Source organism: Sceloporus undulatus, chromosome 4 (genome assembly GCF_019175285.1).
Source record: "Sceloporus undulatus isolate JIND9_A2432 ecotype Alabama chromosome 4, SceUnd_v1.1, whole genome shotgun sequence".
In the NCBI taxonomy this organism is placed as follows: Eukaryota; Metazoa; Chordata; class Lepidosauria; order Squamata; family Phrynosomatidae; genus Sceloporus; species Sceloporus undulatus.
In genome coordinates, this window is record NC_056525.1 from 57,234,623 (window position 1) to 57,250,844 (window position 16,222).

Here is a 16,222-nt window from a genome sequence, read left to right on the forward strand (position 1 = left end):
ATAATAATAATAATAATAATAATAATAATAATAATAATAATGCGCTATCCATACATGACCCAAAATTATCACCATGTGCTATCCTTATGCAAGTACTGTAGATCAGTACAAGCTATGCATGGTTTTCAAAGTCATTATGTAGTTAGTAGAATGATTATACATGGCAACACTCATATACACTCCCTAATGCTCCTACCTCCTCCTATGACACCTGCAATGAGATTTCATTTCTCAAGGGATTCTGACATTGTTAAGCAGCTGTTCAAAGTTTCACCGTGAATGCACCTCTTGCTCTCTAGCATCTTCTTAGTGTGATTTAAAGGCTTAAGGCCATACAATATTCCAGTACCACCCACATAATTTAACTTCTTTATGAAATCAATTTTGTTATCACCAGTGAATATGTTATCCACCAGCCATACTTCCCTGTTAACAGCTATGGGAAAGTATTTATTTTTGAAAATGGCAAGAAAACCTTGGGCAAATCACTGCTCACCTGTAAATCTTTGCCTGAAACCTCCTAGGATGTTTTTTTTCCTGCTGATACACGACTGACATCTTACCTTAGCTGCTGATACTTAGAACTTCACTGGACTACTTTGCTTGATGGTATCACCCTACTTACAGTCATACTGAGCTTCTGACTTCACTACCATTATTTCCATGATTTATACAGCTGCCTTTGCCCTCCTTTTTGTCCATTTCAACTCTTGTCTGTCTAAGCTCCCCCTCCCATCATATTATTAATGCTGGCCAATAAAGCCTGGTGACAACTATCTAGGAAGAACACTATAAAAATAACTGACATGGTAAACACAGCTTTGATTAAACTTGAGCCACTAGGTAACAAATATCAGACGTCCACATGCAGTCTCTTCAGGCTCTTCTGTCTGGAAAAGCTCAGCTAGTCTCTGCCTTTGCTGATACTTTTTTTTTATTGTTTAAAAATTTACAACCTTTCCACAAATTACATAAATATATATACAGAAATTCTTCTATTTCGACTAATAACCTATTACTTCCTTTGGGTTGGTTTGCGTTCCTTTTCTAAGGCTATTCAAATTCACATGCGCTTATCTTGATACATTCATCAACAATACCATTTTTGTCTGAGTACATGACTTCTATATCTCTTTAACCATTTATCTATTCTAGTTCCTTCTAGACCACCCTTTTTCTATGCCCCATAAAACTCTAAAACTCTAAAGTTCACACCTTCCTTCTTATCCTTTGGTCTCAAAATCTTTTATGAATTATTATCTCTCGTTAAGTCATGTATTTTAACCATAGATCCCAGGTCCTATAAAATTCCTCTAATGTCCCCTTCCCTAGCAGAGTCGTCAATTTCTCCATCTCACAGAAATTCATCATTTTTAATTTCCAATCGTCAATTGAGGGTGTTTCTTCCAACTTCCACTTCTTTGCCACAGAGAATCTTGCTGCTACAATCATAAAAAATAGGAGTCTGTCTTTCGACCTGTCAGCCTTAAATTCATCGGTTATGTTCAGAAGATACATTAACGGGTTAGGTTTTGTTTTCATTGGTAAGATTTTCTTTATTTCTTTATGAATCTCCTTCCAAAAGTTATTTATTACAGGGCAATTCCACCAACAGTGGAGGTATGATCCTACTTCTTTTTTACATTTCCAGTTCTTTGCTGATACTTTAAAGCTGTCTCAGGAGGTCCATAATCCAAGGAAATGGCATCTTCTGCTCAAGCTTTAGGTAATAACAGTCTCAAGACTGGGGGAGGTCAGGTAAAACATCCCTCTTTCTGACTACCACTTGTATAGCAGCTGTTTCTCATTCTGGCTAAAAATGAGTGGCAGTCCACACAGAAAACCAGCTCCTCGTGTAGGCTAATAACCAAAGCCTATTCTGAATAACACCATCATTGACCTGATTTGGAAGAGGTAAACTAGCTTCAGCAAGGAACCATAAACCTTGCTGGTATGTATAGCTTGTATTTAGTTGTTCTGTTTTTGCTTTTAAGCAATTCTGGACTTTTACGGGTTGTTATTTTAATTTTTAAAAGCTGCTTTGTATAGCATTTTGGATGAAACTCAGCATGTAAATATTTTTAGTAAACAAAGTGTAGCCATTGAGTCAGTATGTTTTGACTACTTCAAGACACACAGATCAGATTACACATTTGCAAGTCTCCTCCTCATTCTTTGACATGAGGTTTTAACAGAAACTTGAAATAATAATCATAATCTGAAGTATTTGTTTGTGTGCCTGTGCTTTTCTCAGGGAGAAAACCCAGAGGCTAATAGCACATGCACTTATATGATAAATGAGAATAAGATAGTCATGTCTTTGCATACTTCAGTGCCTCTCTCACTTATTAACATGTGGATTTATTTGAAGGACTTTCTCTAAAATTGTCCTTTAAAGAAATTAAGTGCTAGTGAAATAGTGTTCTGTATACATCAGACTGACTATGGGGTTGGTATCATATTCCTCTCTATCCTGAGACTGTGGGATTTATACTCTGAATTAATTGTCAGGTTAACTTTAATAATTTTGCCATTTTCAATACTACAGCCTATTCGACCATTACCCACAGGTGCACAGCTACAATATTTATAGTCATAACACCTTTGCTGTCTATATGCCTGGCCTCTGTTCATATCGTATGCTTTTCCCTCTCTCTCTTTTAGCTATTTTGCTCTATCTTTCCTTTTCTGTTTTATGGGGGTTTTTTTGGAGGGTAATCATATGTTTTAAAGAGCTAATGTGGTATAGTGATTTGAGTGCTAGACTAGGACTTTGGTGGTACAGGTTTCAAATATACACTTGAACATGAAAACCCACTGGATAAATCACACTTTCTGAGGGGCTATACAGACCACCCCAAAGGGGTGACCTGCAGCCACCCCTTTACTAGCTGGATTGGGGCCACAGCAACCTCACACCATAGCCCCAATCCAGCCTCTGGAGAGAGCAAAAAGGAGCTGCAAAAAGCAGTTCCTTTTTGCCCCTCCAAGGGATACTATAGCCACGGTGGCACAGCTTTATGATGCCCCTTTGGCGCTGCATCATGTGGATGATGACATGAGCTGTGTGGACCAGCGCACACCAAAATGGTGTCCTGGGGCAGGGTTAGGGCATCCAGTGTGCAGACGCTGCACCCTAACTCCACCAACAGGCCAGCACCAAGTGCCAGTCTGTATAGGGCCTCAGTCTTAGAGGAGGGCAGTGGCAAACATCTGCAAAACAAATCTTATCAAGGAATGCCCATGACAGGTTTGCCTTAGCACAGTGGTAAGTCAGAAATGACCTGAAGGAATACAACAACAACATCAACAAAACTTTAAAAATTCATTTTTAAAGCACATTTCCCCCACATTCACCCAATAAAATTTACTGACATAGGTGCAGTGCACATGGTGCTAAAGCACCGTGCTGGCGCTGTGATAGGGTTAAGGAATCGTGCAGCAACCGCATGGTCCCTAACCCTAGTACGACATGGCGCCGTAACAATGGCAGCGGCCTGTGTATATGGGTGCCACCACTGTGATGTGATGGATGCACCATTGGTGCACTCGCAACATCCGCCCAGCGGGACAAAAAAAAGGGAAGCTGCACGGTTTGGGGGCTGTGGCTTCCCTGCGGAGGACAAACAGGCACCGTTTTGGGAGATCTGTACTGCGCCTAAGATATGCTACTCCTTTTCTCTTCTTCCCAGCATATGTAAGCAATTATAAATGAAGTATGGAACAGGGCACAGAAAACTCATGAACTGGAAAGTGTTCATGACATTACTTGACATAAACAATATAAAATAATAAATATTAAATCTTTATTTATATTTTCTGCCTCTCCCCATGGATCAAGGCAGGAGCACAACAGCTAAAATCAGCATTACAATGCATAAATTTCACAACTCACAATTTCATACATATATTGATTACTGGTCAATTATAAAACAATATAAAAATTATTATTACAATCTATGTGCACATCATCCCTAGGAGGTAAACATTTTCAGGGTTCAATCATAATAGATCAAGTGGGTATGCCCGCCGGAAGAGATCCGTCTTAAGTGCTTTCTTAAAGGCATCTGGAGTGTTAATAAGATGGATCTCTTCTGGTAGGCCATTCCAGAGTGTTGGGGCAGCAGCAGTAAATACTTTGTCAAAAGTTGATCTTAGTCTAACTTTGGGATGTTCCAATAGTTTCTTTCCAGAGGTCCGGAGAGTGCGGGGAGGATTGGGCCTGAGCCATTTAGGGGTTTAAATGTAATCACCAACACTTTATATTGGGCCCAGAAGCTAATCGGGCATATGTTTCCTTCCATGCCATTCCTGTTTGTTGACTCTGTATAAGGAAAGGGGGCTGAAACTAATTTGAAGGCTCAGAGTTACATAATGTGCAGAGTAGCTAGGACAGGGGTAGGCAACCTGCGGCCCGCGGGCCGGATGCGGCCCGGCGAGGCCTTGGGACCGGCCCCAGCCCGGTCCTGCCACCGATTGCCACCAGGGCCTTTGGGGGGCAATTGTCTATAGAAGCCTCAGAAACATGCATTTATATTAACATTTTTTTTAAATCAGCAATTTTTTTCACGTGTCCTCCATTTTTTTTTAAAAAGTGTCTTCCATTTGAAAATTTTATCCTACATTTGTCCTGGTTTATTTATATATTTAATTTTTTAAAAATTTATTTAATTATTTATTTTTTGGCTTCGGCCCCCCAGTTGTCTGAGGGACAGCAACCCGGCCCCCGGCTCAAAAACGTTGCCTACCCCTGAGCTAGGAAAACAAGGGTCATTTATATGACAGCAAAAAAAAGCAGTGATAGGATACTCCCCTTACTGTGTGTTATCCACAAAGCAGGATTATAGCAGTTTAATAGCACTTTAACAGCCATAGCTGAGTCCTACAGAATCCTGGGATTTCTAATTTGGTGAGGAACCCTAGCTGTCTCATGAAAAGTTGTACATATCTCAATAAATCCCAGGATTCCATAAAATGGTGTAATGGGTTAGTGATATCAAAACTGCTTTAACTGTGTAGTGTACACATACCTACAGTTAATCCTATGCCCTATTTAATAGAAACTCCTCTCCATAGTCTCTCCATAACTACTACTCCCTCTCTTATATTTATTTATATAAGCACCTATCACTCCTTTTCCACTGCAAATGTATGTATATCTACCCAGAAATAAGTTGCAACAAATTCAGTTGGGATGGACTTACCGTACTCATATAGGTGTGCTATAAGAAGAGCCTGCTGGATTAGAATAAAGGACTAACCAGTATAGCATTCTGCTTACACAGTAGCCAACCAGTTATGTATAGGAAACCATCCAGCAGAGATAAGTGTGTTTTCACTCTCCTTTTTGTGTTGCCCAGCAACTACCGTTTATACTCAACTACAAGTCAACCTCATGTATAAGTCAAGGGGAAGTTTTGAGGCCAAAATTATTGATTTTGACATGACCCTTGTATAGGTTGAGGGTGAAAGTTGAGGGCATGTAACAAAGGAAGCCTAGAAAATTTATACCAAAGAATTTACAAAATTTCAGCAGGCATAACTGTTAATGCTCACACTAAAGGCTGAATGGATGAAAGAGTAAAGGAGCTCAGTGCTTTCAGAGCAGATTACACTCTTGCCTTTGACCAGGAAATAGTTTCCTTTTTAAAATAAGGATTAAAACACAGTACTTTGACCCGTGGATAAGTTGACTCAGGGTTTTGAGGTCAATTTTTTGATTAAAATTTCTAGGCTTATCGATGGCCCATTTTTCTCACATAACCCAGACCTCCATGAACTTACCTAATCATCTTTTAAAGCCATTCTTTTAAAGTAACTTTGTTCTACCAACCTTCTGTCTTCTTTCATTTGATTCTGTTTTTTTCCAACTTCAGATAAAATGCCCTGCACCACTGTTTGTTGTTCAGAAATCCTGTGGCCATGTCTAGAGATCTCTTCAGTGACCTGGACCAAGCAAGACAAAGTCAAGAGTAGGGTCTAATGGAGTCCAACTATAGGCCATTTGCTATTTTGCAGATATTTCCACCCAATATTTACATGTCACAAAAACAAACAACTGCTGCTGATAACATTTTGATACACTGTAAATATTAAGCGCATGTTCACATTGTGTTTTTGGGAAAAAAACTAATTTTGCATAGTATTTGAAATAGTTAAAAGTTTAAATAAATAAAAATGACCTAGTAAAAGTGAATACTTTAAAGAAAAAATGTGAATACTACAGAAACTCCATTTTTATTTCAGAGAAGAACATTTATTTAGCCTATGGGGGAGAAACCCAGTTCTGCATGGAAACACATACAGATCAGCCTTTGCGGTACATGCAGTCAAAATATATTTTGTTCATGCTAAGAAATATTACTATGGCTTTTTATTTTAAACAATAGACTTTTTATTTTTTACTAGTTCCTCTTCTAGTTTTTTTTATTAAAGGACCAAATCAACTTCTTCTGTTCACATGTACAGGCTATGCACAAATTACTGAGCCTTCCGTAAGAGTGGCTTTAAATAAAACCTAACATTGTGATAAAATTTTGGCTCTCATAAGCTTATCTCATATCCTGAGATAGCTTGGTCACAATGACCCATGCTCCGGTAGCCTCAAAACGGAATGTTGCTTCATGTTGTTTGATGTTCCTCAAATACATTTTGGAAGCTGCAATCAGTACAGACAGGCAGCACTGGTGGGACTCATACTGCTCAAGTTTTAAGTATTTTACTGCTTGTCAATTTGTTTCCAAGCTTAGTTCACAGTACTGATGTTAACATATAAAGTTCTAAGCTACTTGGGTCCCAATTATCTGAAAGAACCCTCTTTTACCCTATAAATCCCAATGATAAAATCAGCAGAGGAGGCTGTAGTATCAGCTTTGCTACTTTCACAGGTTGGTGGGATAGCAGAACAAAAAAGAAAGCCTCTATGTCACCAAAGTATATGAAACACCTCCCTTCTGAGGTGTAGTAGGTGATTTCACTGCAGATAATTTATTAGCAATTCCATTCTCTACCCAAGACTTTCAAAAATGGCTGAAGGATTAGCACACTTTTCCTCCCAGTAGTGACATGTAGTGATGGATTTAAATTATTTTATCAACATCTATGTATCTATCCCTAGGACTATCAGAATACAAGGGCAGGCTAGAAATGTAAATAGCACCATTTAGGGACATAGGAAGCAGCTTGAGTCAGATCACTGGTCTATTTAGCTTATGTAGCCAACTCTAACAAGCAGTAGCTCTCCTGGGTTTCAAGCAAGATTTTTCCTAGCTCTGCCTGGAGATTGCTGGTGTCTGGATGTCTCCCATCCAAATATTAACCAAGTCCAACCCTGCTTCTGAAATAAGACAAGACTGATTATATTCAAGGTGGCAGTATCTAGTTCTACTCCCTCAACATACCACAGTAACTCACATTTTTCTAAACAGCTCTGACTTCGTTTAGATCAGATCTTTGGTATATATGAACGTACTACACATTCTCCAGATGCCATTTATGGGATAACTCACAGCTTGAAGTCTTGTTTTCAGTTCAATCATCCCTTTAATCTCTTGAATTTCACAGTCTCCAGTAACAGTCTCATACCTAACAGATAAAAAGAAGCAGTAGGATATTGGATTGTTTTTGTTTAATCAAAAAGGGTTTCCCCATATTTAGATTTGGAAAGTAACCATAATAGGAGAAAAATATTCACTTGACATCAGAACTTTCCAGAGATATCCAAAGGAACTGTTTAATAATGTTTCCAAAACAGCTTGGAGGAATAAAGTTAATTGCAACACCAACTATGCCACAGGACTAGTCAATAGGTGTTTGTAACTTTCAGACAACAGCAGTCTGTATACAAAACTTTTGACTCCAAGGAGTGCCTTAGCTGATATTTGTGCATATTGGTATGAAATCACTTTTTCCAAACTGCTGTCTACAAGCAAAGAAATTTGAATCCACAAGCAAGCTGAAGGAAAGCAAAGACACAAGAATCTGAGCTGGAATACTGGCGAAAGGGAAACACAGACATAAATTAGGCAAAGACAAAATCAAGAGACAGTGTGGGGAAGCAGAACACACTGTAGAGAGTAATGACAAGGTGAAGTGAGAGGTGTAAGATGCAAAAGAGAGGCCAAGGTATCAACTGTGTATGTTTTGGACATTTTCAGACAAATGATGACATTGGATAATTACAGGCTCAGAAAAATTTACATCCTCCTATGGTCCTGTGTTTTAAAAATTTAATAAGCACTAACTGTCTTTCCCCCCACTTGCACAAAGCTGAAAATTGCAGTGCTAGTCTTTGTGGCTTTACTTTTCTGCTCTAGCCTGTAATACAGATCATGAGAAATCTCAGCCAAACACAGCAACTATCCTTGGTTCTTCTGAAATCTAGGACAAATGGTCAAAAATGCAACTTTTATGCTATTGCCAATGCTCCCCGACAAAACTGTTTTGTCTTTTGCCCCCTTTCTCCCAAGTTATATCCTGGGTATCTCTTTGGCCTTAATCTATTATTAGCACAGCATGGCTGTTAACAGCAATGGGTCTTGATGCACTTAATAAGTACTAATAGCTTGTCTGCTATGGGAAGTCTGATCTCATGGTCTCTCCAGATGGTGGCTTTCCACATTCTTGACTCAGCATTGTGTTGTACAGGATGTAATGCAGAGAAGCACTATAATATCTAACTCTAGAATCTTAGAGATGAAAGGAAACAAAGAATATACAGCTAAAGCACTCCTGAAAGATGCCCATCCAACTTCTGCTTAAAGACCTCCAAAGGCTCCACCATTCTCAGAGACAGTCTGTTCCATAATCCTGTCTCCTTCAGCAGCATGACAAGGCATTGATGTGGTTTAAAGGCCACCCTTAACTTCAACTAGTCCATTAGACTTGAATGTAGCAGACTGGGGGAGACCAACCAAAGCTCTCACATCTGAACATTAGGGATTAGGTGTAATACTTCTCCCTAGTACCCTTTATGATGAGAGGGGTAGCATAACCTTTCCCAGCCCAGTAATCTCCAGAAATGTTGGATTATACTTCCTGTCAAGCACAGCTATCAGCCAAGTGGGAGTTTTACTCCAACGGATTGGGGAAGGCTGCTGTCATGAAGCAGAAGTTGTCTCTGTTCTCCAGGATGCAAAGTTAAATTTTCTATGAAACAAGAATGTAGAAAGGATGAGAAAAATACCTGTAGTGGGCTTAGAAATTAGAGGAATGGATCCAATTTAATTAGAACATTCTGGTTCCAGAATGTTTTTAAAGTATTTTAACTAGTTTTAATCTGTCTTTTTAAACTGTTCAATAAGTGTTAGCCTTTTTAAATCATCTTATTGTTCCCATTGTTTTAAACTGATAATGTTGATTTATTGATTTATCAATAAAATATTGATAATATAAATAAAACCTGCATATCTTGCCTGTCTATAGCTTTGATTTATCAGCTTTTTGGTGCTGGCTTGTGGTTCTGCAAAAATCTTTAGATCATTACTGAGATACTTTTCTTGTGCAAATTCATAAACATTCATCCAATAAATATCCATTTATTGGTGCAAAGTCACTGTTTGTTTTTTAAATATCAAGGAATGATTTGCCTTGATAGTAAACCAGCTCCCTGCTTCCTTGTCCCAAGAGATGCATATTTAAAAATGTAAACTGCAGCATATGAAAGGATGGATGTGTTTGCAGTTTGCACTTGGAAGAAAGAAAACATTTGCACAATGCACAAACAAGCATGAAGGAGAAAACCTACTCAGCCCCTGGGGAATGCTATGTCTTGGAGAATACAGTAAGAATAACCTTGAACACAGTAAGGATAACTCAAGAATTATTGTGTAGAATACAGCTGAAGTGGAAAAGCAATAGTAGTCTCCAATATTTCCCAGGAGTTGGTTATCAGCAACTCTCTGCAGGACAGCAGAACCCACTCCCAGGATGTAATGTGTCAGGAGATCTGACAGAAACATCACATGCACCATAGAAGAATGATACTCACAATAGCAGAAACTTTATCTCTAGCTGTTGCATTAAGTTGAGTATTGGCACCACAGCTTGCCTCTTCTCTAGAATCTGCAGACACTCTACCTTCAGGGTTTCACTGTAAAGAAACAATGCCACAATCCCTGCTGTATTTTGGGCATCAGATCACTTACACAGACCTGTACTCCTGCCAGAGGTGGCCCATGGCTTCCATGTCAATGGGGAGGTGAATTCACTTCAGGCTTTAGTTTACACTTCAACTGAGTTTTCAAAGTGCTGAACCCTATCCCTCCGCCTACAACATAATTAGCTCCTTTAAAGTTCAAACTAAAACCTAGCATAGATTTAATTCACATAGAAACAAAAGCCATCAGCATTCACTATCTCCTTCTATACAGTAAATACATTCATATTCTCACCTATTCTCATTACAAATGTAGACTTTCCTCTCTTGGAAATTGAGAAGTCAAGTGGATGCTTTGCCTTTGCACAGAAAATGGCAATTACAGAAGGATATTTTGAAGCAGTCCAGCACACTGCTTCTACAAGAGAGAACCGGATGCCTATGGGAAACACATAAGAAGACCATGGATGCAGTTGCACCAGCCCATTCTAGCAACTGGTCTTCAGAGACACAGGAGTTTATCAGACAAGGGGAATTGGAAGTATAATCCGATGGCAATCTGAACGCAATCATGGGTTTAACATTATTGCGTGATAACCCACTACACACAAATTCAGGCAATGGGAAGTCAGTCCGAGCGCAATCATGGTGTTACACGTTATTGCGTGATAGATTGCCACACGCAAATTTGGGCAATGGCATGCTATTTTTGGGAAATTGGGAGCTAGTTCGAATGCAATGCGTATTCACATAATTGCATGAAACTAGCGACTTCAAGTGAATGCGTTCTGACCCCACTTTCTTTTCATTCAAATTTAAGAGAAATTCCTCCCATTTGATAAACTCCACAGTGCCTCTAACACTGCAGTTAATATAGAATGACTAGTATCTATTGATTGTTTTACTTTTGGTGTTCTCTGCAACAGCTGTTCTTGGGCCTTTACCTTCCTCCAGATGTTTTACATTTCAGCTCCCAGGACCAAACTGTCTAGGATCTCCGGCAAGTCAAAATATTTGGGGGAATGAAGGTCTACAACAGGAGTGGTCAACTTACACAAGGCTGGGGGCCACTTTTCAGGTTGGCCAACCACTACATTCCCAAAGAGAAGAGGTCTACAAAGAGGTTAGCTAGCCTAATTTTAATTTTAAAAAATAGATAAAACAGATAAAAATAGCTTGATGCTTTATTTATTTACTCGAAAATCCACTCACTTCCCTTTTTAAAGAATTTGTTTCCTTGGTTAAAATGGCCCAGAGAGAGAATATGAGCGGCAAAATTTCCCCCTTGGTCTTATATGTGACCAAGCGATATTTGGGGAACATCTTTATTTTTTAATTTGGGGTGGGGAGTGGCCACCAAGGTCCCCCAGAGAGTGCAGCCCCTGGCACCTGAAACTGTACATCCATAATGTAAGGCTATTAATTAAAAACTTTTTCTGCAATATTACTTGCACACATACAAGAGCAGAAGCAAAAGCTTTTAGAGTAGGGTTTATCAATAGTTAATTGGATTTTCCAGAAAATTTAGCAATCTGCTTTCTAACCAAGAAATATTTCCTTTACCTCAGCTACTACTTCCCACATTAGCCACATTATGATCTGTTCTGTGCTCGGTTCTGACATTCTGAAAATAATGCTTGACAAGTTGGAAAATGTGACAATTCAAGCCACAACAACATCCTTCCATATTTTCCCCAGCCATGAAGATCATAACTAGAGATTTCAAGTCAATATGAATTTCTCTACAAATATAACAACTGCTCCAACATAACATAAAGCAAGTGTATACATTCCATTAGCTACACTGAAAACCAGCTGTTCTGGAAAAAAGCATACTTGGAGGAAAGGGTGAAACTGAACTTGTCAGAATGATTCTGACAACATTCATTTCACATATGACTCTGGATCTTCCAAACTCTGTCCAAAACGGTTGCATCTTGTTTAAAAGTACAAAGATAATTCATTCTTTTATGTCTAGTTAGAGTTCATAATTTGGCATTGGTATATTTATTTATATTCTGCTCAATAACAAAGGTGCACTAGGCAATTTAAGAAATAAGGGTTAAAAACAGTGAAATAGCATAATAAATCATAAATGTCAAATCTAAAATAAAACAAAAACAGTTAACAGAATAAACCAGAATAAAGCCCAGTGATATATTAACAATAGTGCAAAAAATCTAAGATACTGCTAAACTTAAAAAGCACCCACCATATATTCACTTAACAAAATAAACAAGTCTCACTTAAAAAACACCTCACCCCACAAATACTAGATGAGCTTCCCTGGGAAAAGTATTCAGCAGAAGAGTACACTAATTAAAGTAACAATCTGCCTCAATTTACTTCATGGAGGTGCCCATGGAAGACCATCTGAAGATTATTCTAAGGGCCTAGAGGGTCTATTTGTTGGAAGTTAGCCTGCCCCCAAACTGCTTAGGTTTTTAAATGTTAATTGAACACAGGATCTTATCACACAGGGAAAATTGGGTGTTTAAACAGTGATTATCCTGTGCAAAATGAGATATTGCAATTAAGATTTTCAGATACATCACTATTAAACAGGTAATAATCAGGCAATAAACACCAGCAAATCATTTTGGGGATTTCCCTGTGAATGATATGTTGCTGTTTATTGCCTGTTTAATAGTGACATCGTGTGAAAATCTTAAATGCAAGATCATTTTGCATGGGATAATAGCTGTTTAAACCCCCAATTTCCCCTGTGTGATAAGGTCCACAGAAACAGATTGGAAACCAGCTCTCCTGACAAAGTATTGCCATAATATGATCATGGTACAAAACACGCTGTAGAAATAATCCAGTTTGAGACAGCTTTAGCTACTCTGGTTCAATGATAGGGAATTCTGGGAACTGTATTTTTGTGAGACATTGAGCCTGCTCTATCAGAGAGCTCTGGGGCCACAATAAACTGCAGCTCTCAAGATTCCTTAGAACTGAGCCAGAGTAGTTAAAGCAGTCTCAAACTAGATTGTTTCTGAGTGTGTTTTGGATCCATATCAACCTTTCTCAATTTTTGGGTTTTTTTTCATAATCTTGTTGCCTTATTTTAAGTAAGCTGCTGTTTCTGGAGAGTTTTCAAGGGCAGCCCCACAAACAGAGGAGAAAATAAACAAGCAATGATTGGAGAAAATGCACTCTCTGCTAGAGCAACCCCTAAGCATCCAAGTCATTCTAAACATAAATTGGGAAGGTGAGTGAGACAGGGATTAAACTGACTTTATTTAAAGCCCACAGCACCTTTACAAGTGGCAAAAAACAAAAAACAAACAAACAAAACCCTTGTTCTCTGATTTACATAGCACCACAAGAATCATTTTACATACCTCAATGCATATAAGCCTCTAAGAATGAGCTCTTGACTTTTCAGAAATGACTGTGATATCCTCAGTGTTTGGTGAGTTGCACTCAGAACACCCTGGATGATAAACCAATAGTTTATGTGATTGTCCTATATGTGATTAGTTGTTGTGATTTAGTTAAAAAGCAGCAAGGCTGTACAGATGTCACCATAGGCTGAAAGGACATTGATATGTGTGTGTGTGTGTGAACGAATGATCAAGGTTAGACAACAAGCAGCAACTGAAGGAGACAGCTGGGGTAAAAAACCAAGAGTGAAATGTGAGGCTGCACAAGGACAAGAGTACTGGCGTGGAAAGAAATTAGCCAGTTAGTACAGGAAATTCTGCCTCCCTGCCTGAGTTCAGGCATATAGATCAGCATAGAACTGCTGTGTTAGCATGAGGTATGAGTGGCAGTGGGTGGAAGAGGCAAGGGAGAAGGAGAGGATTTCCTGCACCAGCAATACATTTTACCCTTCATTTTTGACCCTATGGTCCCAGACTCCCTTCCTTCATGACCTATGGACCTTTCTGTATGGGGAGGTGGAACTATGAATCATGCTCTTCAGTTTTTAGGGCCCATTAATTATTTTAGCACAAAAAGGGAAAATCTCTCAGAATGGGAGAGGATACAGTAAGATGCAAATTGTGAGCCTGGTAATAAACCTTCAAAGAGCTGTGTGAGATGATGCAGGTCTGTCAAGTGAAAGTCATGATAGTAGAAGTTTTCACTTGTTAGTTTGCCTGAGATGTGAAAGCCAGATTTGTTCAGAAGATTTGTCTTATCCTGAGGCTGAGATGTGTGATTTGCCCAAGGTCACCCGGTGGGTTTCCATGGCCAGGGGGTGAGATTTAAATGTTCTCTTTGACGGGACTTTGGACTTTTAGGATGCTAATGAATCTTGTAGTACCTTTAATACTACCTGTGCAAAAGAGGTTGTAGCATAAGCTTTAGTAAAACTAAACTAAACTATATACCCATGATGGTGAACCTATGGCAAAAGAGAAGGAAAAAGTTGGAAAGAATCTAAAAACACATTTTTAACATAAGCTCATCTAGTTTTCAATCCACTTCTTCAGACATACTGATGGAGTACAGGTATTTAAGAATGATTACACAGTTGTGGGGATGGGATCAGAATGTGAGAGAATATAGTAAGATGCAACTTGTGAACCTGGTAATAAACCTTCAAATAGCTGTGTAAGATGATACAGGTCTGTCAAGTGTCAAAGTCATGACAGTAGAAGTCTTCACTCTTGTTAGGTCGCCTGAGATGTGAAAGCAATAAATGATGGTTATCCAACAGGCAGTTATCTTATGCTGAGCAAATTCTCTGAGGAGAATTCTGTAGCTGAATGTTGAATTATGATTAAAACACAGAGAAATATCTAATACCAAGATCACAATTTGAATCTGTTTATCCCATCAAACTCCTTTTCATGATGAAACAGACCAACATGGTTATCTCTCAGAAAATACCTTAATTCTTCAACAAATTATAACACAGGTGGCCAATATTGCCCAGTATGTTCACAATTTTTTGAAGAAGCTCCCTTAAGTAACTCTGATTTCTAGCTTACACAGTCATGAAAATCACCAGAAGACAAGTTCATATTTAATTTGCCCTAATGCAAATTTATCACATCAATGGACAATTTATCTGTCTATTTACTGCCTGTTATGCAGAGCATACATTCCATAAGAGCTATTCCTGTATTTTGTAACAGTTTCCAGTCACCTCCACCTGTTCATTAAAGCATTCCCTCTTGTGACTAAGAAAGACATTACTTAGACAAAATTTTTCAATACAACAGCTGCTCCAAAGCATTTTGTTCTACTTTCATAACAGAAGTAGTTACAACTGGTGCCATGTGGTCTAGGTATGGGGTGTGTGACATTTTCAAGGGAAGCGCTCTTCTACTGCAGCTCAGCTGTGAGGAGAAGAGCTTGTGGTGGTCTCCCTTTGGAGCAAGCATTATATTGGAATGAGCATAAGAAACCTAGCTTAGATGGCTTTCAAAAGAGTTTCCCAAATCGAAATATTTATTTATCATTGTCTATTGTCATGGTACTTAAATGGAGCCTCCAACATGAGAGGCGAGATACCTGTGAAAACCAGGCAGAGGTTGCAGCATTCATACTCTAGTAGTCATCTGCCTGTCATTGTTGGGAACAATGGAGATACTTAACTACACACACACACACACACACACACACACGGCTTGATGCAGCACAGTGCGTATGTTCTAAACCTGTAATCAGCCCTAACGACAAAGCAGACTGGACTTGAAAAATCTGTGGCCCCATACCACTTCCAATCAGCCTTCTTCTCTTATCATTTGACTCCTGCAGTGCTTAGGTTGGCATGCTTCATTTTTCTCTTCTAGGAATCTAAGTAGAGTAGCATGACTATAAACCCTAGGTGTCTTCTATAAGCACAGTTTGGGAGGAGGGGTCAAGGTATTTGCAGGGACGTAGCCAGGATTTTAGGATGGGGGGGGGGGTCCAGACTAAGTGCTACCATTATGCTAACATGCTAACACAGCAGTTCTATGCTGATCTATATGCCTGAACTCAGGCAGGGAGGCAGAATTTCCTGTACTAACTGGCTGCACGCACCATTCATTTTTCTAATGGGGGGGAGCGGACCCCAAGAACCCCCCCCCCCTTGGCTATGTCCCTGGTATTTGCCATTCTTAGATTTTGAGCCTCTGGACCTGGACACCAGGCTTCAATTATTAACACACAGAAAGGAATTCTTCC

The 16,222-nt window shown here is 39.1% G+C and overlaps 1 protein-coding gene across 3 annotated transcripts in view; it reads right to left on the minus strand.

Moving 5' to 3' along the window:
• Positions 1–16,222, minus strand: part of IKBKE (inhibitor of nuclear factor kappa B kinase subunit epsilon) — an 86,000-nt gene that overhangs the window by 46,942 nt on the left and 22,836 nt on the right. For all 3 annotated transcript variants that reach the window (XR_006103507.1, XM_042463241.1, XM_042463242.1), the window contains exons 12-15: positions 13,444–13,535; positions 9,989–10,090; positions 7,509–7,584; positions 5,834–5,946 (exon numbers count right to left, since the gene is read on the minus strand). Coding sequence is in view for 2 of the 3 variants with exons in the window: in XM_042463241.1 (XP_042319175.1) it covers positions 5,834–5,946; positions 7,509–7,584; positions 9,989–10,090; positions 13,444–13,535 (383 nt within the window). In the remaining variant the exon portion in view is untranslated. The remainder of the gene's footprint in view (positions 1–5,833; positions 5,947–7,508; positions 7,585–9,988; positions 10,091–13,443; positions 13,536–16,222) is intronic.